General features: G+C 37.2%; 1 protein-coding gene across 2 annotated transcripts in view; it reads right to left on the bottom strand.

Annotated features, from left to right (window-relative positions):
- Nucleotides 1-21,551, bottom strand: part of NAA35 (N-alpha-acetyltransferase 35, NatC auxiliary subunit) — a gene marked incomplete at both ends in the record, with an annotated part of 74,424 nt that overhangs the window by 24,726 nt on the left and 28,147 nt on the right. The window contains 4 exons of one of the 2 annotated variants that reach the window (XM_084239185.1): nt 161-339; nt 17,963-18,077; nt 18,905-18,988; nt 19,849-19,899. In XM_084239185.1, coding sequence (XP_084095311.1) covers nt 161-339; nt 17,963-18,077; nt 18,905-18,988; nt 19,849-19,899 — 429 coding nt within the window. The remainder of the gene's footprint in view (nt 1-160; nt 340-17,962; nt 18,078-18,904; nt 18,989-19,848; nt 19,900-21,551) is intronic. The other variant, XM_084239186.1, reaches the window with a different exon arrangement.

Raw genomic sequence — 21,551 nt, 5'->3', positions numbered from 1 at the left:
ATCCAGCCATCCAGCTATCTATCTATATATATACCACTTAATTCAGTCACCACAGTGAACAAGTTAGCAGTATTATTTACCTTTGGAACAGTCTCTAAAAAGTGATTAACTATTCTGTTGTCAACTCAATGTTTGATTCCAAAATAGAATGTCTACTTACCAGGATGCAATGTAAATTTGTTAAATTGACCACCTCACAGACAGTTTTTATTCTATCTATTAATCTTGCAAAATAGTTGACCATTTCTTCCCTTTTAATTATTTTTGCATATCGAGGGAAGGTAGGTGGAAGCAGTCTCTGGTTAACAAGGGGCTCAAAACCCATCATAATTGGATGATCTGAAAAGAAAAAAGATTTTCAATGCTTCTCTGAGTTTTAAACTTCAAATACAACTAAACATTAAAAAAAAGGCCAGTTTCAAAAAATCTCCGAACACATTCTAATCACAATATTCCCTAAATGGATTTTATAATTTATAACTGATATAGCCGTAGACACACATTTTTAAAAATGTGATGTTATAATACACAACTATACTTCCTATCTAAGTGGTGGTGACAGTGGTAATAGAAAGGGGTTTCTATCTCAAAATTAACTCCAAGACAAGAATGGTATAAAATACGGTTAATAGATTCCCTCAAAGAAAAGAAAAAGGCTTTATGCTTCATTAATTCTGAGACTGTGAAGAAAAGTAAATGGGAACACAAATGTAGGCTTCAATTATTGAACAGTAGAATCTATTCAAACTTACCTATTATCACAGTGTAAAATATCAGAGAACAGTCCCTACACCACTCCCATGAGTCTGGAATGCATTTGGAACTGAGAAGTAATTATAGAAATTCACAGTATAACATATTGCAAATATGTTATATAAACCTAATGGCAAATCCTTTTTTCCTATTCTTTGTCCCTTGGGGGGATTTTACTTTTCACACTAGTGCAGAGTTTCAACTAAGTCTTTCTAATCTGAAATCTAAAATGTTTATAATTTTTGATTCAAAGTTCTCTCGCTGGACTACAAACCAAGAATAAATAATAGCTTCAAAGGTCAATACAAAATATAATTAAAACTCAGCAAGTGTCATTATTAACAATGAAAAGTAAGACGATACCTCACCAAATTATAATAATGGTCCCAAGACATACACTATAATTGCTCCAGGGGAATAGGCAAATAAAGATTTTTCCCAGAGCTACTATTTGTCTTCCTCTTCATAGTGAAGTTCTCCCTGCTCAGTTATTTTATGTAAATTTCAATTTAGCTAATAGTTTACAGATTGAAATTCTTAGTCCAAAATCTTCCATCTGAGTTCCAAACTTATGATTTCTAACTACATAATGAACATGTGCACCCTGGTATCCCACATTATCTCAAAAGGCACATATCCAATACTAACTTTTATCTTTCCACAAATAGTGCTTTTCCTCTGGTATTCCCTTCTTCAGTGAAATAAGCCACTTTCCTTACAAGTGCATATGACAGACACTTCCTGTCTCTTCTTACCTCCTCATCTGCTTTATTTAACCAGGCCATAAATCTTAAGTATTCCATGTCCTAAATCTACCAACTGTCCCTTTTGCTCAATCTTACTGCCATTGCAAAGCCTAGTTTCAATGCACAGATTGCTGCTCCCTAGTAAATGAAATCTACACAACGTCATCTCCAGTGTTTTATCTAAATTACAACCTACCTTCACTCCCCTAATCCAAAAATTTTGTTTACCTCCCTATTACATATAGACTCTCTGGCAGGGCATTGGAAAGTATTCTACAACTTCCTGCCACTCCTATAGAAAAAATTTCTGTATTGCAATGGAAAAGTATGCACTAACAGACTGATTCTAAGGGAGCTATTTTACAAATCTGTAACTTATAGGTGACTCAGACATGCAAATTATGTCCAAATTATTTCTTCCCCACTCTATTAAAAAAGTTTTGCAGGCCTCCCTGGTGGCGCAGGCGGTTGACTGCAGTGCTGTGAAGCTGTCTGCAGTCTCTTCAGTGCAGGTTTGATCCTGGCTGGCCAGGGAGATACCCACATGGTGCGGCAGACCTCTCCTGTCTTGCCCGCTGCTCTCCTCAGCAGTGTATTTCAGTCTGCCTGTTCTGTTCCCCACTCTGTCTCTGGTGAATCCTCTCATCCTCCTGCACATCTGGTCTGTACCCCGGCTCTTGTATAAATCAATCAATCAATCTTTAAAAAAAAGTTTTGCTCTGTTTATAATTTATTCCAACATTTCATTAGTTCACATAAATTTGTTCATTTTAAAACATTTCAGTCTGGTCATATTACTGAATGAATTTAACAAAAATCCAAAACATGTTTTGTCTGTATGAGATTCATGGTTCTACTTTTTTCTGATAATCATCAATAGATGTGCTCCTATTTCCTTGGCTCCCTAAGTATAAGCAGGCACAGTGACTTACAAATATATTCTTTTAAGTCTACACAAACAATTCTATTTGTAAAACCTTATTCTTAGCCTGGGAGACTTGATACAGCTTGAATTCCCTCTCCCTCTAGGTCTTCCTTTAGTATTAGTGAACGTACCTACCACTCTACTTTGTAAGAGTGCATCTGAGTTCTTTTACAAAGAAACACTACTGTGTCTCAAATATCTAAATGCATGGCCCATAATAGGCATTAGGTACATGTTTACTGAATGACAACATATGCATGCTCAAAATAAACAGACTGCTAATCACTCTAACAAGTTTGAATTTCTGTTTTAAAGCATTTCATTTAGAACAAAGATAAAGTAATATTGACAATGCTGTTAGAAGGTTCTTTATCACATCAACATAAGTACATATTAGGCTTTAATAATAAATTACAGAAATTCAAATACTTAGATAGTACATTACTCTTACTTTTCTTCAAAGGATTCTACTATGGACCTGAAATCATAACCCAAGAATATTCTTTTATTCTAAATACACATATTTTCAGTCTTTCTACCACAAACTGAAGATAATTAATTAGATAATAGTCACTCATAAAAATCTGTATTACCATAATAATGTTTATTCCTGAGAAATGGATAATGAATGCATTCATTTTTATATAAGCTGTAAAGTCCAATATAATACAGCATTAATTTCTCAAATTCAGCTGTCCTTTCACACAGTGTTGAGCAGCATCCCTGATCTTTACCTGCTAGATGCCATTAACACTCCCCAATTGTGAAAAAGGAAAATATAAACAGATATTGCCATTGTTTCTGGGGCCCTAATCGAAAATACTGGTCTACCAGCAATTCCACTCCTAAGAATCTACCCAAAGGACATAAACACACTAAGTCAAAGGAAATTTGCACTCCTTTGTTTACTGTAGCGCTATTTACAATAGTCAAGCTATGGAAACAACCACAATGCCCCAAAACAGATGAATGAATCAAGATGATGTAGTATATATACACAATGGAACACTATTTGGCCATCAAAAAAGATAAATTAATGACACTTGTGGTAACATGGATGGAACTGGAAGGGACTGCTGCATAAGCTAAGTGATATATACAGAAACCAACTAGAAATATAGAGAAACCAAGCAAATGATCAGGGAAAAGATGAAACTTGCAAGCTGACATTAGACCTGAAGCATACAGCAAGGGAGGGGGAGCAAGGGGGTCAAAACAGGGGAGGGAAGAGCACAAGGGACTGTGGTGATGGATCACAGGTACTATGGGTGGGAAAACTACAGGGACTACATCTGAGGGGAAAAATCAAATGCTGTACAAAAAAATAACAACAATGTAAGAAAATAAAAAAGGAAAAATACTGGTCTAGACAAATTAAATAAGCAAACATAATTCAGTGTGGATAAGCTTAGAAAGTAACAGGAACATCTTATCCATTGAAAAATTACATGAAAAACTTGCTAGATGATTAAAGAAAGACCTATAAGTTAGTCAAAGTACAAACTACTGCTCAGGATAAAGTATTTCAAATGTATCTATCTAGGGAATAGAGAACATAGTTCCTTTTGCTTTTGCCTTAGGGAGATGCAACTTTCCAAGTTGTAAGTTCACCAATTTAGGAAGGAAAAGTAGATGCATATAAATGGAAGGGGGACAAAGTCATAAGCATAGATTTGCAAGTTATAGGTAGGCTTCTTTCCATTTTCTGCATATATTTAAATTCTCCCCTCCCTAATTTTTCTGGATATTATTAATGATGAAAGCTATTTTTAAGTTTCTGTTGTTGACTCTCATGCATAAGAACCTTGTAACTATTCTACTAAGAAATACTAACTTGCCTGACTAGAAGAGATCCGAAGAATTGAAAACCGTAAGGGATCACAGCAGTTATTCAGGATATGGAATAGAGTTGAGTGTGAGAGGGGTTAAGTCAGACAGAAGTTTGCATTTGGCTTTGTGGCAACAAAAAGTATGAAATGTTAAAAACAACCTTCCCATGGCCAAAATCTCCCAGAATACACTGTTCTAACATTTCCCCCATATATTATTTCACATATCTCTACCACATAATTTATCTCAGGTAAAATAAACTGAATGCCTTAAATCAGCTCAGAAAAGAACATAATTCTTATCACATTCTACCTAGAGTATGCTGTGCTCAATAAATTTTTCTGTAATGAACTGGATATAGATGAGACAAAATAACTTATAGACTCACTTCTGATTTTAAAAGTCTGTAGATTTAGGAAAATTACTTTGGTTTTCTAGCTAAAATACTTCATACATAAAATACCTTTTTTAAAAGATTTATTTATTTATTTATACAAGCACTGGGTACAGTCAGAAGCGCCGAAGGGTGAGCGAATTCACCAGAGCCAGAGCAAAGTGATGAAACACTGCTGAGGGGAGCAGCAGACACAGCAGTAGAGGTCTGTCGCGCCATGTGGGACCATCACCAGCGGCCAGGGATCGAACCAGCCCTGCAGAGGCTGCGGGCAGCTTCACAACCCAGCGCTCAACCGCTGCACCACCAGGGGAGGCCCCATAAAATATTTCTTAATGCAAGAATGTCAAATAAGATGATTTTCACTCTCATACTACTACTCTCTTAAAAAGAAAATGATAACATATAGTTACTATTTTTAATAGATATGGCACATTAGAGTATTTTAGTTACTGAAATCCTTGTTAGATAACAGGTCTTCATTATTAAGCAGTAGAAAAATGTTACAAACAGCACAGGATTCTTGTAAAATGATTCATAGTAACAATGTATTTTAACATAGCAAAGCAAGCTATTTTAAAATAAAGTAGATGTCACATCTAAAGACCTGGAAATGTATTAGGAGAGAGACATTTTATTAGTTTTCAAAATGCCTCTCAAATTACACAGATAAATTAGTTATACTTACTGAAATAACAAATCTGATGCATGGAAGTAAGAAGGAATTCTAGGGGAAAAAATGCAGAAGCTACTAAGGTTTTATTATGCTATTCTACACTGCTTGGCTAACTGGTAGAGTATTCTTGGTTGGGAGTTTTTTCTTTCAATATTTTTAAATATATGATCCATTCTGCCCTGCAAGATTTCGGTTGTCTCTCGCTATGGGGATCTTTGGATTCCTCTTATCTGGAACTTTTTTGGTTTCCTAGAGCTGGTTGTTGGTTTCCTTCCCTAGTTGAGGGAAAATTTTAGCCATTATTTCTTTGAATAAGCTTTCTACCCCTCTTCCTCTCTTCTGCTGGAACCCCTATAATGTATAATGCTTAGCGGCTTGATAGTGTGGCATAAATCTAAGTTACCTTCACTTTTTTTCACTTCCCATTTTGCTCTTCTCATTGAATGAATCCCACTGACTTATCTTTAAGTTTGCTAATCCTCTCTTCTATTTGATTTTGTCTGCTAAACCCCTCTACTGAATTTTTCAGGTCAGTTATTGCATTCTTCAGCTCTGTGATTCCTGTTTTGATACTTTTTAAAAAAGATTCATTTATGCATATAAGAGCTGGGGTACAGGCCAGAAGCGTGGAGGGGGGAGGGGTGAGAGGATTCACCAGAGACAGAGTGGGGAACACAACAGGCAGACTGAAGTACACTGCTAAGGCGAGCAGCAGGCAAGTCAGGAGAGGTCTGCTGCGCCATGTGGGTTGCTCCCTGGCTGGCTGGGGGATTGAACTCGTGCTTCAGAGGCTGTGGACAGCTTCAAGGGCTGCGTCTTAACCCCTTGTGCCACCAAGGAGGCCCTGTTTAATACTTATTTCATTAACATCTATCTCTGGGTATTTATCTAGTTCTTTTGTTTGGAACATCTATTTATTAATTTTCCTTGAGTCTGTTTTAGTTTGTGCACAGCAGATAAAACAGTCACATCTCCCAGTCTTTACTGAGTGATCTAATATACATGAACCTTATAAATTAGCCCAGCTTAAGTTCCTAGCTGTCTCTCAAACTTGTGATTACCCAAGCTTTCTGGTCTGTTCTTAGCAGCTCCCAGCAATTTAGAGTATGCCAAAACCCACTAGCGTCCCAAAGGGGAGGAATACAGCATATAGACACAGGCTGATTAGAAAGAAACTAGACCCTCAGGTAGTGTGCGGTTAAGCCTGTTGAAATGACAAAGCAGAAGATGTATGCTTCACCTAATCCCTTTGAGCTGGGCCTGGGTGCATGGCCACAGAAAAATGGTACTCCCACACCTGTTAACTTTTTTTTGTTATGGTACTCATGAACACACGTCCCTTTGGCCTATTAGAGAAGGTGACCCACAGGATCATTGCTTGGGTGGCAGCTGCAAATATTAGGCAGCAGATGTATGTACAAGCTCCTTCCTAGGAGATCCTGGTAAATGAGTTTCATTACCGCTGAGATAGATAGGTGAAGAGATGCCCACTGTTCTTTGCCTGAGGATCTCAGCCAGCCAGTGGCAGATAAATCAAAAACCTGGCACTCAGGCAAGTTTAAAATAGGTAAGACTATTTGGGGGAAGACTGGGAGAGAGTCAATTTTGCCTGATCTCTCTGCATTAAATCCTAGAGTGGGTGGCAGTGGGTAGCCAATTAAGAATTGCTGGTTTGTTCCAGTCCTCTGGGACACATGACTGGAAATCGCTTTAGCTATGAGAGACAGGTAATCTAGGTTCTATCCTTCAGACTACAGCCATAAAAGCTAAGGTACTGATAAGTTGATAAACTCCTTCAAATGATACTGGCAACTTGGAATGGGTTGATGGAAGAAGGGGCAAACTGTCTTCTAGTTTTCCTGGTCTCTGGGGAGGATAGCAATCAGTCCCCAGTGTGGGCTAAATTTGAAGCTCAGCCCTTAGGCAGGGAGTTTTAAAGTATATCGATAAACCTTTCAGGGACAGACTGGGAGACCAGCAGTTTTGCCTACTTCCTCAATGCTGCCCTTGCAGCAGTAGCCACGCACAAATTGAGTGCTCATGCCCTATGAAAAACTGCTTCTTTTGTCTGCTCTGGTCTTGTGGGTTTTACGGACACTAGCCCCGTTGGATTTTAGAGCTAGGTTGCTTTGGGAGCTTATCCCTCCAAAGGGAGTTTTAAAAGTTGGGACACTATTTGTGGGGTATAAATAAACCCTTTTGTTTTTCAGAAGCTGGGAGCTGTGAATTCTCTCTTGGTCATATAATGCTGTATTAGGAGGTGGGGTTTACGGCAGAGTATGACTCAATCTTTCTTACCTGTTTCAGTGAGGGGAATTTCTCATTCATCTTATGTGTAGGAGTCAAGCAACTATAGTTCTGAATCTCTTTCAGAGGGTAGTGCTCCTTATGTAGTTCTATATTCAATGTGTCCATGAGAAGAGGGGTACTCATAAGCCTCCTGTACCAATATGTTGGTCAAATCCCACCCCTAATTACTTTTAGTGGAAAGCCTCTGAGGAAGCGAGATCTGGAGGTGTGCTCACTACTTTGGGGTATCACTATTCTAAGGTTCTCCAGATGAGCTAGGGAAAGTATATATATGGACACATACATGTTTACATACACACCCACAATCATATATTTTACATGTACTTTTTTCTACATCAATCTATATAGATTAGACTGAATTTATACCATACTTTTAATTTCAATTCAAAACTAGTTTTATTTCATTTTCTTCCTTTCTGGAGATCAGTATAACTTAACTTTCCAACTCTAAAAAATGTGGCCATAGTTCCGATTACACACATCTATGTAATTAATTTCCCTGTATGTATTAATCTTTGCATTGATTTCTAGGGTTGCTGTAACAAATTACCAAAAATTGGGTGTCTCAAAACAAGAGAGGCTTTTTCTCTCTCACAGTTCTAGACTTCTGTTCAACCTCAGTTTCCCTGGGCTGAAATCAAGATGTTAGCAGGGCAGCACTGTGTCCAAAGGCTCTAAGGGAAAAATCTGTTCCTTGCTTCTTCCAACATGTTGGAGTTCCTTGGCTTACATTTGTATCATGCCTACCTCTAACTTCACATCACCTCTTCTCTTGTGTGTGGTCTAATCTCTCTGCCTCCTATTTAAGGACACTTGGGATGTAATTGAGATCCAACCAGATAATCCAAGATTATCTCACTGAAAGAGCCTTACTTAACTGCATTTGCAAAGGTATTTTTTTTTTTCAAATAAAGGTAACACTTACAGAATCCAAGAATTAGGAAGTTTGTCTGTTTCTGGTTATCATTCAGCCCCTTACACTCTTGTATGACTGACACCCACCTGTTCTACTCACCTTACAGGGGTTCTCACAGGCAAAGACACCATAACCCCTCAACCCCCCACTATGTTTGGCCTCCTACACCCTGGCAAGGCTGCCCTTCCACAGAGATGCCTTTTCAAGTCATTTAAGTTCTGAAAACCCTATGTTAGCTCCTCTTTCTGTACAGATACCCTTCTTCAACCTGTGTAGGTAAAACTCATCAAAAGGGGCTACCATTCCATTCAGACACCCTCCTCTTGCTGTTTAGACTCTGACATTCTATGCTGTACAAATGCATGCTTCATTCCACTTGTGATCTGAGCACCTTTCCACAGGGAAACCTTTTTCAACATGCTTAGGCTTTGAAATCCAACATAGGGCCATCACCTACACAGCTGTCCTCTTACCTTCATGGTCTCCTATGTGTTTGCATAGTCACCTCTTTGAATCTGTCTCAGGCTCTAGCACACCACAGTAGGCCACACTCATTAATACGCTCTCCTTGCTCTACCTTTAGGCTCAAAAATCCTGCACTAAAATGCCGTCCCGTATACACACTCACCTCATCCTATTTAGGCTCTAGAAACATAGTGTCAGGCTGCCCACATATGGTCACCTTTCTGACCCTGCTTAGCTTCAGCTACCATAGGAACAGTTGCCCTCCTGTGAAGATACCTTTCTCACCTCACATGGGAAGGAGTAAATACAACTAGGTTGCCCATTCATGATGATGCCCTCAATTACTTAACTCCAAAATCTTGATTCAGGGATACCTCTTCACAAATGCCCTCATCTGTCTTCCACTATTATACTTAGAAGCTTTCTCATTCCACACAGGTTTTAATGAACCTGAAGAATATCCTAGAACCATGATGTCCTTCCTAATTATATCACTGCAATCTCTACCCCTACACAGACATGATCTTAATCCTGGGTTGGGCTCCAAAATCGTACTCTAGTACAGATGCCCAACTTGCTCAGATCCAGTTCATGGCTTACAGTGTGAAATTTTTCAAAAACTAAGAACTAGAATGAGATCTTAGTTTTGTTTCCACTCAATACAAAATCTATGCTTTCCTTTGTAAAGCTTTTGATTTTTACATTTCACTACAGTTTACTCTGGTATATCTTCCTCATATTTTAAAGATTTTCTTTTATTAATTTTTCACTCTCTGTTCCAACATTTTCCATCCAGGAAAAAACTAGGCAAAACATTTCCTGAGTCCTTGCAAGTTTAAAAATACTTTCCTGAGTATCACTTAAGAGATAGCTGAGGTGGATATAAAATTCTTGGATAACATTTTTAAAACTGAGGACTTTTAATTTAAGATACTGTTCTACTTACTATCTTTGCTCGTGAATGTTGATATGAGCAACTCAGAAGTCAAGCTTGCATGCATCATTATAGCTTTATATCTTAAATGATATTCTTGGATTCCCTTAACTCTACCAATTTTCCATAGGACACATTTTAGTCTTCCAATTAAATCTATAAACATTTTTGTTTCTTTCTAGAAATGTTTAACACATTTTTTTCTCTCCATTATACAGTTTTCCTCTTGAGACACTGATTATGAGTCTTTTTTTCCTTACCTATTATCTAACACTTTAAATTTTTTTGCGCTTTCATTTTGCTTAGCTTTTTCCTCAGTCCTGATCTCCATGTCCTGTACAGCTTTGCAGAAATACTTAGCATTCTTTTTGCTATTTTCTTTTCTTTTTTTTTTAAAGCCTTTATTTTTTATTTTATTATTTTAAGATTTATTTATTTATTTATACAAGCACTGGGTACAGTCAGAAGCGCAGGAGGGTAAGAGAATTCACCAGAGACAGAGCAGGGAGCAGAGCAGGCAGAAGGACTGCTGAGGGGAGCAGCGGACGGCAGGAGAGCGCGCCTCTTTTTGCGCGCCTCTTTTTGCTCTTTTCAAAGAGAAAATCTTCACTTTACAGATTTTTCTCTTGTCCTTTCCTGAACTCCGCCTGCTCACTTGTATTTTCTGTTATTTCCTCCTCTCATCCTAATATTTCTGCTTGTATAGCAGTGATTTTACTTTTTAATATTCTCTGAAATCTGCAGATAAAATGCTTCTGGTCTGTTTTTTATGTCTTGTTTTTTTGCTCATTAACTTCCTGGAATATTTGTGTATAAGTACCTTTTTTTTTATACAAGAACCGGGGTACAGGCCAGATGCGTGGGAGAGCGAAAGGATTCACTGGAGACAGAGCGGGGAACAGAACAGGCAGACTGAATACACTGCTGAGAGGAGCAGTGGGCGAGGCAGGAAAGGTCTGCTTCGCCATGTGGGACCCTCGCCAGCTGGCCGGGATTGAACCTGTGCTGCAGAGGCTGCGGACAGCTCCACAAGTGCAGTGCTCAACCACCTGCGCCACCAGGGAGGCCTGTGTATGGCTTCTTTTTTTACATCACTGAATGAATACTTCCTAAGCCAGTTAATGGGTGAGGTATTAGACTATTTCTCTGGACTAACAGAAGTCTCATAGACTGCATTTAAGACTCATATGATGTGTCTATGTTGCGTGAGAATGCAAACGTTATTTTTTTCTCCTTTGCTAATAAAGATTACCAATTGTTAGACTACTAATTTTTTCTTTTGGCTATCATTCAGTTGTATGTATATCTTGCAACAGGTTTGTCTCTTTAGAAACATATTACAGTCATCCTTAAACATAAGACAACTTTCTTAATTTTTATAGATTTTAAAATTTATAACAAATAGACTTGGAGTTCATATGCACATTTATCTTTTCTTAATAAGGCTATATGCAACATTTTCTAAAAATGGAGTGTGGCAACACTTCCTTTTTATTTTTTTTTTAAAGATTTTTAATTGACATATTTGGCTATTCCCATCAGGTATTGCTACAGTGGCGTACCCACCACCAGATAACCCACAGTCTACTGTGCTTTCCTCCCTCTTTGCTCTTACCCTTCCCCTACCACTTCCCTGCTCTGGATGCTTCATTTCTTTAGTCAGCTTTTAAGGGTTAGTGTTTAAGCTTGTCTTACTTCTTAGTTTAACTACTCTATATGCCACATAATAGATAACACCATTTGGTACTTATTTTTCTGCTTCTGACTTAATTTTACTTAACATTATTTCTTCCAGCTCCATACATGTTGCCATGAATGTCATGAGTTTCTCTTTTCTAATCACCGAGTAATATTCCATGTGTATATATACCCCATCTTCTTCTTTTTTTAAAAGATTTATTTATGCATACAAGAGCTGGGGTATAGGCCAGAGGTGTGGGAGCAGGGGGTGAGGATTCAGAGAGACAGAGTGGAGAACAGAACAGGCAGATTGACTGAAATACACTGCTGACGGGAACAGCGGGCAAGTCAGGATGAGTTCTGCTGTGCCATGTGGGTCACCTCCCTGGCCGGGGATTGAACTCGTGCTGCAGTGGCGGTGGATAGGTTCATAGGTTTCATTTTAACCCCTTGAGCCACCAGGGAGGCCCCCTATATACCCTGTCTTCTTGATCCACTCATCTGTTTTGAAGCCCTCAGGTTGTTTCCATAATTCAGTTACAGTAAACAGTGCTGCAATAAATACGGGAGTGCAAGTTTCCTTTTGAATTAGCATTTTTGAATTTTGGGAGTACCTACCTAGGGTAGAATTACTAGGTCATATGGCAGATCCATTTTTAATGTTTTGAAACACTTTCATACTGTTTTCTATAAGAGCTGGACCAGTCTGCATTTCTCCCAGCAGTGTACAAGGGTTCACCTTTCTCCACATCTTCACCAGCACTTGCTTCTGGTCTTTTTGATATGGGCCATTCTCACCAGTATGAGATGGTATCTCATTGTGGTCTTGATTTGCATTTCTCTAATGATAAGTAATGGTGCACATTTTTTTCACGTGCCTGTTTGCAGTTTATATCTTTGGAGAAATACCTGTTAGTTTTTCTGCCTATTTTTTTGATTGGGTTATTGTTTTGTAGTTTTAGGAGCTCACTGTGTATCTTTTATTATATTACTACTACATTTTTAGATCTCTTACAGGAGTAACAAATATAGCACATTTGCATGGTTTCTGGCATAGTCTTCCTGCCTTTGTATCTCGAACACTAGCTAGGTGCCCACAGTTAATTTGTGTATCCCATTTTTATTATTCCAAAGGAATCCTTAATTTGGCCTTCACATGTCAATTACTTTGGAAAACACTGCGGTTTGCTGGTATACTTCAAAACAAGAAAAACTTGGAACCCATTCCCAATGTTCTCATTCATCTAGTTTCTACTGTTTCTGTGTTTGATGGTCCTTCTATTTTGATTCAAGCTACAAGGATTCCTACTTTTTTAAGAAGTTGGGAGGATATTCCTTATTTTCAGCTAGTCACAGAGATGAGAAACAGAAATCTTTCGTGTTCCACCTAAAACTCTGAAGCTCTCTAGATTATATATACTCCCATACATCTAGAGGTATGTGCATTTTTCTTAAGAAAAATAACTTACTTGAAAGACTAAATAAATGTCTTAAGTTTTTGGCATTAGCACATTATGACCCAGGCCTCTCTAATGGAGCATAATTTTTTTTTAAAGATTTACTTATGGATACAAGAACTGGGGTACAGGCCAGAGGTGTGGTGGGAGAGAGGATTCACCAGACACTGAGTAGGGAAAAGAACAGGCAGATAGACAACTACACTGCTGAGGAAAGCAGCGGGTGAGTCAGAAGTCTGCTGCGCCATGTGGGTTGCTCCCTGGCTGGGGATCGAATTCGTGCTACAGTGGCCGTGGACAGCCTCATAAGTTTTTTTTTTTTTTTTTTAAAAGGTTTATTTTATTTATACAAGAGTGGGGGCACAGACCAGAATCACGGGAGAATGAGAGGATTCACCAGAAACAGTGCTGGGAGCAGAATAGGCAGACGGACCGAAATACACTGCTGAGGGGAGCAGCAGGTGAGACAGGAGAGGTCTGCCTCGCCATGTGGGATTCCTCCCTGGCGGGCCGGGAATTGAACCAGCGCTGCAGAGGCTGCGGACAGCTTCACAGTGCTGCGCTCAGCCCACTGTGCCACCGGGGAGGCCCGCCTCATAAGTTTTGTCTTAACCACTTGTGCCACCAGGGCAGCCCGGATTGTGATTTTTAAATGGAGACAGTCCCTACCTCTGCTAAACTGGCTAATGAAGCCAACTGTGTTGAAGTTGCATAGTTTCTCCTTCTGCACCAAGTTTAGCCATTGGCATGTAAAGATATCTCATTAGATGATATATAATCACGTTCAAAATTGTATCTTAGCCTCTTTTTAATCCATGCTATTTTTTTTAAAGATTTATTTATTTATTTATACAAGCACTGGACAGTCAGAAGCGTGGGAAGGTGAGAGAATTCACCAGAGCCAGAGTGGGGAGCAGAGCGGGCAGAAGGACCCAAGTACACTGCTGAGGGGAGCAGCGGGCGGCAGGGGAGGTCTGTGCGCCATGTGGGACCCTCCTCTGGTGGCCGGGGAGCAGCCGAGGATCGAACCGGCGCCGGGGAGGCCTCGGGCAGCTCCGCAACCCAGCGCTCAACCACTGTGCCACCAGGGAGGCCCAATCCATGCTATTTTTAATTTAGTTTTACATAGTCATAAATGCATGCCACTAGAGTCAAATAGATGAATGAGGTTTCTATTAAACATCTCTCTTCTCAGAAGTATCTCTCCTACTTTCCTACCTGTTTAATTTGATTTTATCCCCATATTGTCAAATAACAAGTTTATAGTGCTACTTCATGTTCTGTCAGCTTTACCTATTATCTCTGACTTTTCAATTTTCAAAATAAGGAAGGGTTATAGGTAAAGCTGGAAATGTATGAAGTAGCACCATAAGTGCATATAAAATGATTTGGTATGAGTTCATAGGTTTTATTACCATTAATGCATATGGAAAAAAATTTAAGCATTCCTATATCTCCAACATAACATATCAAATCATACCAAATTGGAATGCTCTATTTTGGGATAGTAGGGTAGGCCTGTTTAAGTGCGAAGTGGGTTCTTTTCTTTTGATTACATTTCCATAATGGTTAATGATGCTCACATGTTTTCATGTGATTCTTGGCAATTATTATATCTTACTTAAAGAAGTGTCCATTCAGATCTCTTGTCCATTTTTTTATTGATTTTCTTTTTATTGAGCTATTAGATTTATGCCCATGATTAAAAAGTTTTGTATTTTTAGTTCTTACGTTTAGGTCAGTAATGGAGTTTGATTTGATTTTTGTACATATGTGAGGTTGTACACCTGTATTCTTTTGCACATGGTTGTTCAATTGTACCAGTGTCATTTGTTGAAAAGTTTGTTTTTTTTTTTTTTGAAAAAACTTTTCTTTCTCTACTGAACTGTCCTTAATACTTATAGGCCAATTCCAGAGAACAAACTTTTATTCTTCTGAGGCTCAGGAATGTGTCCCAGGAAAAAAGGAAGAGGAAATCTCGGCTTCTGAAAAGATTTTCAACCAGTTCTTATGTAATCAACAAATTTTCATTTTCAGAAGTAGCTGGTATATTAAAAATGGGACTCTTCAAGGTATTTGTAATACAAAATAGAAAATAGATTATCTTCTGATAATTAGCAGAGTAGGAATTCAGAAAGAATTCAGTCATCTGGAGACAAAGTCCTATTTTTCAACTTCTAAGATTTTGTTGTTATTGTCTCCTTTTCCTTTTTGTCAACTAGGCCTATTTAAAAATAATAACCACTCTTCATGTTTCATTGGGGTTTCAGAAGGTAAACACAAGTATTCAAGCTATCAATTTGAATCAGACATCTTTTAGTTTATTTTAAAAGGCTAACAAGTCATTTTGAAACTGAAATTAGAAAATTAATACACATACAGAGTAATTTCAAGCAAGAAAAATTTCTCATTTCATTAATAACTATTAAAAGATGCTTGACAAGTGTACCATGAAAAGTCTCATTGCAAGAGATGATCTAAACATCATTTTGAAGGATCGGTTATTCTACAAAAGAAAGTGTAGCATTCATGAGCATAAGCAAAGACAAAGAGCTACATTTGCTTCATTGGATCTTCTTCCCTTGTTTTTTCAACAAAGATCTAACACCAGGCCCTAAACCCAGCAAGGCTGAAGTAATTACATCCACTTCTTTAATTTCAGTTAATATGAGAATAACTCCATATTATGACAATAATATGAGAATAACTCCAAAACTTGCTTTCTTCTTCATTTTCCAGAACCAAATACTTCATGTGACCCCATCAAAAAATCAAATTCATTATATATGAGCTACTCTCAAGTCACTCTGGTCCCTAAACCACTTCTGCTTTCTGTATTTTCAAGACATCCTATCTATCAAGTAAATATGCCAGCATATATTCTCTGGATCAAGTTAAATCTTCCAAATTTCTCCTTTTACCCCACTATTTCCAAGAAATATATAACTTCCCAATGAGAAGTGATAATGAATGCTCGGTGATTTTAAGCTTTACACAGTCATTTTGTCTTTAGCAAGAGTTTTAACACTATTAAGAGGACAAAATAAGCAATATAAAACCAAACTAATCTACATTACTGCTTTCTCATCCTCCTTCTTAGAACATACATTGTAAAGGCATTCATTTTCTTATTATATAACTGTTTAGCTTTATGTCTAGGGATAATTATGGCAGTTTAAAGGTGTTAAACAGAAAAGTGATACAGGGCGAATACCATCTTAAATTTCAAACTTCACTCGCTTAGTTGCAGGCTACAATATTTAATAAGTTTATTCAAGCCACCATTATGCAACCATCTTCCTGAAGCTTACTTGTGAGCAGAATATAAACCAAATAGGCCACTTATGATCCTATGGCAGTTATTATCCTCAGCATTATAAACCAAAAAGGTCGATCACTATTCTCAGCTATAAATCAGAACAATCACACTTGCTAGGTTAAGGCAAAAAGAAATCATCAGAATCCAGTTTCCTGGAGAGTCATGCTTTACGTTAATACCTTGTTGACACCTAATCCAATTAATTACTTTGAGGTAATGTATGATACAGTGGTTTTTATGAAAGTATTCTTGCCTTAAATTTCAAACTTTTGAAGATTTGCAAATATGTCACTCATGAACACATACTAGACAGCTTGGCCACAAATAAAAACCCTTTTTTATGTCCCATGATTACAGAATGCTAGTCAGCTCATGTGTGCACTCCTCCCCTCCAGAAAAATGGGGGAAAAAAAAAAGCTAATGAATTAATAAAATCAGTATATTATAAGAAACAAAGAGTATGATATTATTGATTTCCAAAAAGAGTATGATATTATTGGACAATTCTACTCTCTAATGTTTAAGAAAGAAAAAAACCATGGGAAGGGGAACACCTTAGGGGTAAGGAAAGCAGTATGAATCAGTAAAAACTGGCCTTCCGAAGAACAGGACCAACACTGGGAAAAACTAATTTAAAGAGTATATATATATCATCTCTCTATTTTTTCCTTTAGTTAGAATATGTTTTTATTCCCATGTTACAGATAAAGAAATTTAATCTCCTGTACAAAGCCACAAAGATACTAATAGTTGGGCTGGGAATTAGAAGTACTCTGTCTCAACAGCATAACTACAGTATTTGAAACAGCAGACTGGAATTTTTTTAAACTGAGGTGTTGCTGATAGAACATTATATTAACTTCAGTTATACAACACAACAATTCAATATACCACCAAATGATCACCATATTAAGCTAACATATGTCATCTCATTTTAAGGAGCTCTAAGGGTCATCAAAATTGCTACACATTATCCAAAATGTTCACTCAATTTTTACAACAAAGGCACACTATTCCTTTCAAAGCACATATTATAACAAAAATCTACTGAGTATCAAATGATATGCCAAGCACCACAGACATACACAAATTAGATAGTTCCTGGCCTAGAGTAGTCAAAATCTCTTGGACAAATGTGTAAACAACAATATGATATACTAAAAAGATAAAATGACAGAAGCACGTATGAATGATATCAGGTCACAGAATAATATCTAGGGCTGCCTGGTGGAGTCAGAAGACTATGTAGCAGAGGTGATGATCTTGCAAAGGAGTAAATGGAGAGGTGATTAAGGAGGAAAATACTGCTGATATCAAGGTATCAGCATCATACAGGGTAAATATTCAATGTCCAAACAGTAAGACACAGATGATGCTCAGGTTCTATAGTACTCTTTTTGATATAAAATAGATTAAAAGAAAGGAACAAACACACTCTATATAACTACAGAGTAAAATATTTTAAGGTATAGACAGACTGACTTATGTAATTTTAGAACCGAACACCATATGTTCTAGAAGGAAAAGGAAAAAAAAAAGAGCAAAGCAGAAAATTACCTCCTTTTGTGGTATCATTCTGGGCCTGGATGCCATGATGCAATGAATTATGAATGGCAGAAAGAAGATCTGCTGCTTGAACCATCAACTTTTGAGCTTCTGCAACAGCACTGGTCTAGCAAACAAATCACCAAAAACATTCTTACATATTCTTTCACTGAAAGATATACATTAAATAGGAAAATCCTATAAACAATAATGAAATTGTTTATTGTAATGACATTGGTTTTCACAACCTATTTACATAATATAGGATGCACAGATCCTATTAGGATATTATTTTTTTTTACATCTATTTCTTGTAGAAGTTGTTTAAAAAAAGGGAAACATTTCTTATTTAGTTATGTTAAAAAAATTCTTATATTTAAAAAAAATCAAAAACCAGAAATTTTCAACTGAAAAATTTTAATATTTCTACTGTGTCACTCAAGGTAAAAAAGAGAAAACACAAAAAATAGAATTACAGAAGTTAAGACAATAATAAAGGTTGGGTCTTTAATCATAAATTAGTCTGTAATTGTCTTAAGTTACTGCAAATACACACAAGAGAAAAAATACTCATTATCTAGGGTTTACATTTGGTTCTACACAAATGCAACAGTTAACTATTTAACTGAATGAAAGAATTCTCATTTTTCACTTTCTTCTCTGTAATCCACAAAGTAAGACTACACACATGAATTCCAGCTTTTGTTACTTTATCCATTAAAAAGCAATATAAAATACTATTTTATATCAAGAGACAGGTATGTTATTTTGGAGCAAAAGGTAAAATTCATGACTTTTTAGAAAATCATCAAAGCTACTCTAATGCAAATATACCAAATGCTGAGTGCTCTGTATGTGCAATTAGAGACATTAAAAAAGTAGCAGAACTACTTCAAGAAAGCTTTCTAACAAAGCAAAACACTGAAACGACAAATTAACAGTAAATGCCCTTACCTCTTTCTTAGTAAAGGCTATAAGCACTGTCAGTAACACTCGAGTAAATTTCACTCTGCTGAACACTGCTAAACACTGTTGATGCTTAAAAGAAAAAAAAAAAGACTAGAAGTTAAAAGATGCAATATTGGGTCTCCCTGGTGGCACAAGGGGTTGAGCGCAGCGCTGTGAAGCTGTCCACAGCCTCTGAAGCGTGAGTTCGATCCCTGGCCAGGGAGCAACCCACATGGCGCAGCAGACCTCTCCTGACTCGCCCACTGCTCCCCCCAGCAGTGTACTTCAATCTGTCTATTCTGTTCCCTGCTCTGTCTCTGGTGAATCCTCTCACCTCCCACACCTCTGGCCTGTAGCCCAGTTCTTGTAATCATAAATAAATAAATAAATCTTTTAAAAAAATGCAATATCTGTCAAAGGAATTATCTCAAAAGTTCTAAATCTCAATGCTAACAACTTATTACATTACAAACACCTCCACTTAGTCTGTTAAATAGCTGAAAATGAGCTGCAAAAACAAAACAAAATTGACCTATTGTACTGAAATGAAAATATAAAAGGCTGTATCATCAGGACTGGTTTTTCCCTACATCTAAAGCCACACTAAGCAGAGCCAGTCACAAAAAGCAGAGCCAGAAAACTTAGGATCTCAAGGAAGGATTGGCAATTTTTGATACTGTGCAAGTTCTTAAATTTTGACAAACTCTGATGTGTTATCAGGAGAAAGTCATTTTTCCTTTCTACCTCAGAGGAATAATGAAGAACTCTGAAACTATGTATTGATCATTCTATCAAAATAAATACAAGGGAAATAAAAATCCCTTGCAATGTCCAATTTTTAAAGAAATACCTTAAAAAGAGCTTCCATAAATTATAATGCAGTTCATAAAATTACAACATTAAGAGGTAGACTTCTCTGATATTATCTACCAGAAAATAAGTTCAATTACTTCCAGTTCAACTTCTGGATCTCTTTCTTCTCCTTGTCGACTTCGAGTACTCTTTAGGAAAAAAAAAAAAAAGTGATTTAAAACAAACACAAACCTTAGACATATTAGATGATAAATATACAAGGTAAAGTACACTAAAATTGATTATCAAATCTGCTTTTTTAAGAAAAGCATTTGGGGACATCCCTGGAGGCGCAGGCAGTTGAGCACAGCACTGTGAAGCTGTCCACAGCCTCTGCAGTGTGGGTTCGATCCTGGCCAGCTGGGGAGATACCCACATGGCATGGCAGACCTCTCCTGTCTCACCCACTGTTCCCCTCAGCAGTGTATTTCTGTCAGTCTGCCTGTTCTGTTCCCCACTGTCTCGGGTGAATTCTCTCACCCTCCCACATATCTGGCCTGTACTTTTGCTCTGGTATAAATAAAAAAAAACTTTAAAAAAAGAAAGAAAAGAATTTGGCAGAAAAAAGCTGTATTTAGTATATTTCTTTTCCTCCTATAAATAATATATACAGAAAGTGCACTGTGATGTAAATCATAAAGATCATTCCAAAGGAAAAGGTATTAACCCTTTGCACTCCGAACCATTCTGGACATTGGCTACCAGGTACTCGATGCTACTTTGTGGCGGAAACGTGCATTTACAGACTCTCGTATTATTTAGTATAATTTTGGAACCAAGTAACGTATTATAATGATATTGGACTTTTATGAATTGGGTGACATCGAGGAATGTATATTTGCAAAAAAACCCAATATTTTATTGTTTATAATTTTGTACAGTATGATAAGTTTTGTAACACTCCCCAATATGCATTGCAGGCTGATTAGTACATGTTTGACATGTCTGTATAGAGGTCTATCTGGAGCTCATCTTCACTACTACTTGTGTCATGAGACTCATTCGTGGTTGGACACTTTGCCATTGTTCTAATAAAAAATATGAATAAATGCATTGGTTGAAAATTTCTAATTGTTATTACTAACTGACAAGATGATATTTACCAAAATAGCTTTCACCAAACAATTTATTCACTAAGAAAAGAATCACTTTTCCTATTTTCTCCTCGTTAGATCTATGTGCACTGCTCGAAGCTTCAAACCAAAACGAGCTCAGCTTTGAAAATCTTTTCCTCCAGATGTAGACTTGTTTATTTGTAATTATATATCTCACTATACAGTGCACGCTATGTTCGAAAACCGACCTTTCTTCTACAAACTCCCCTTATCGCTCTTTTCAAGTGGCGTTGCAAAGTGCTCGGACCATCGTGAGCACGCTTCTCACATTCTCTTCCGACACAAAACCCGCTGACATTTCTTGTATATATCTTAGTAATTTTACGATATTTTGATTTAATTTCTTGTGCCATTTCAAGATAAAACTTCAGGGAAACATGCATGTCTCAAAAAGTTGGTTGAAATAACTCAATTCCCCGTAATCACTAATAAATTGCAATGTCCCCTGAGAGGGGACATCCGAGTGATATGCTAGAATTCCGATGTCCCCTGAGAGGGGACATCGGAGTGCAAAGGGTTAAAAATAGCAAAAACAATGAAGTAACATAAAAACACCTAGCTCACAGGACGTCATTCTTTTAAAACAATCTATTGAGATTGCTGATGCTTTCAAAACTGTTAGAAAAAAACAGTAACTTTTATAAAATATCATCACAAAGTTGCATGGTAAATACTGATCAGTTCTA

The sequence above is a fragment of the Talpa europaea genome (assembly GCF_964194135.1).
Source record: "Talpa europaea genome assembly, chromosome: 7".
Classification (NCBI taxonomy): domain Eukaryota; kingdom Metazoa; phylum Chordata; class Mammalia; order Eulipotyphla; family Talpidae; genus Talpa; species Talpa europaea.
This window is presented reverse-complemented; position numbering and strand designations above follow the sequence as displayed.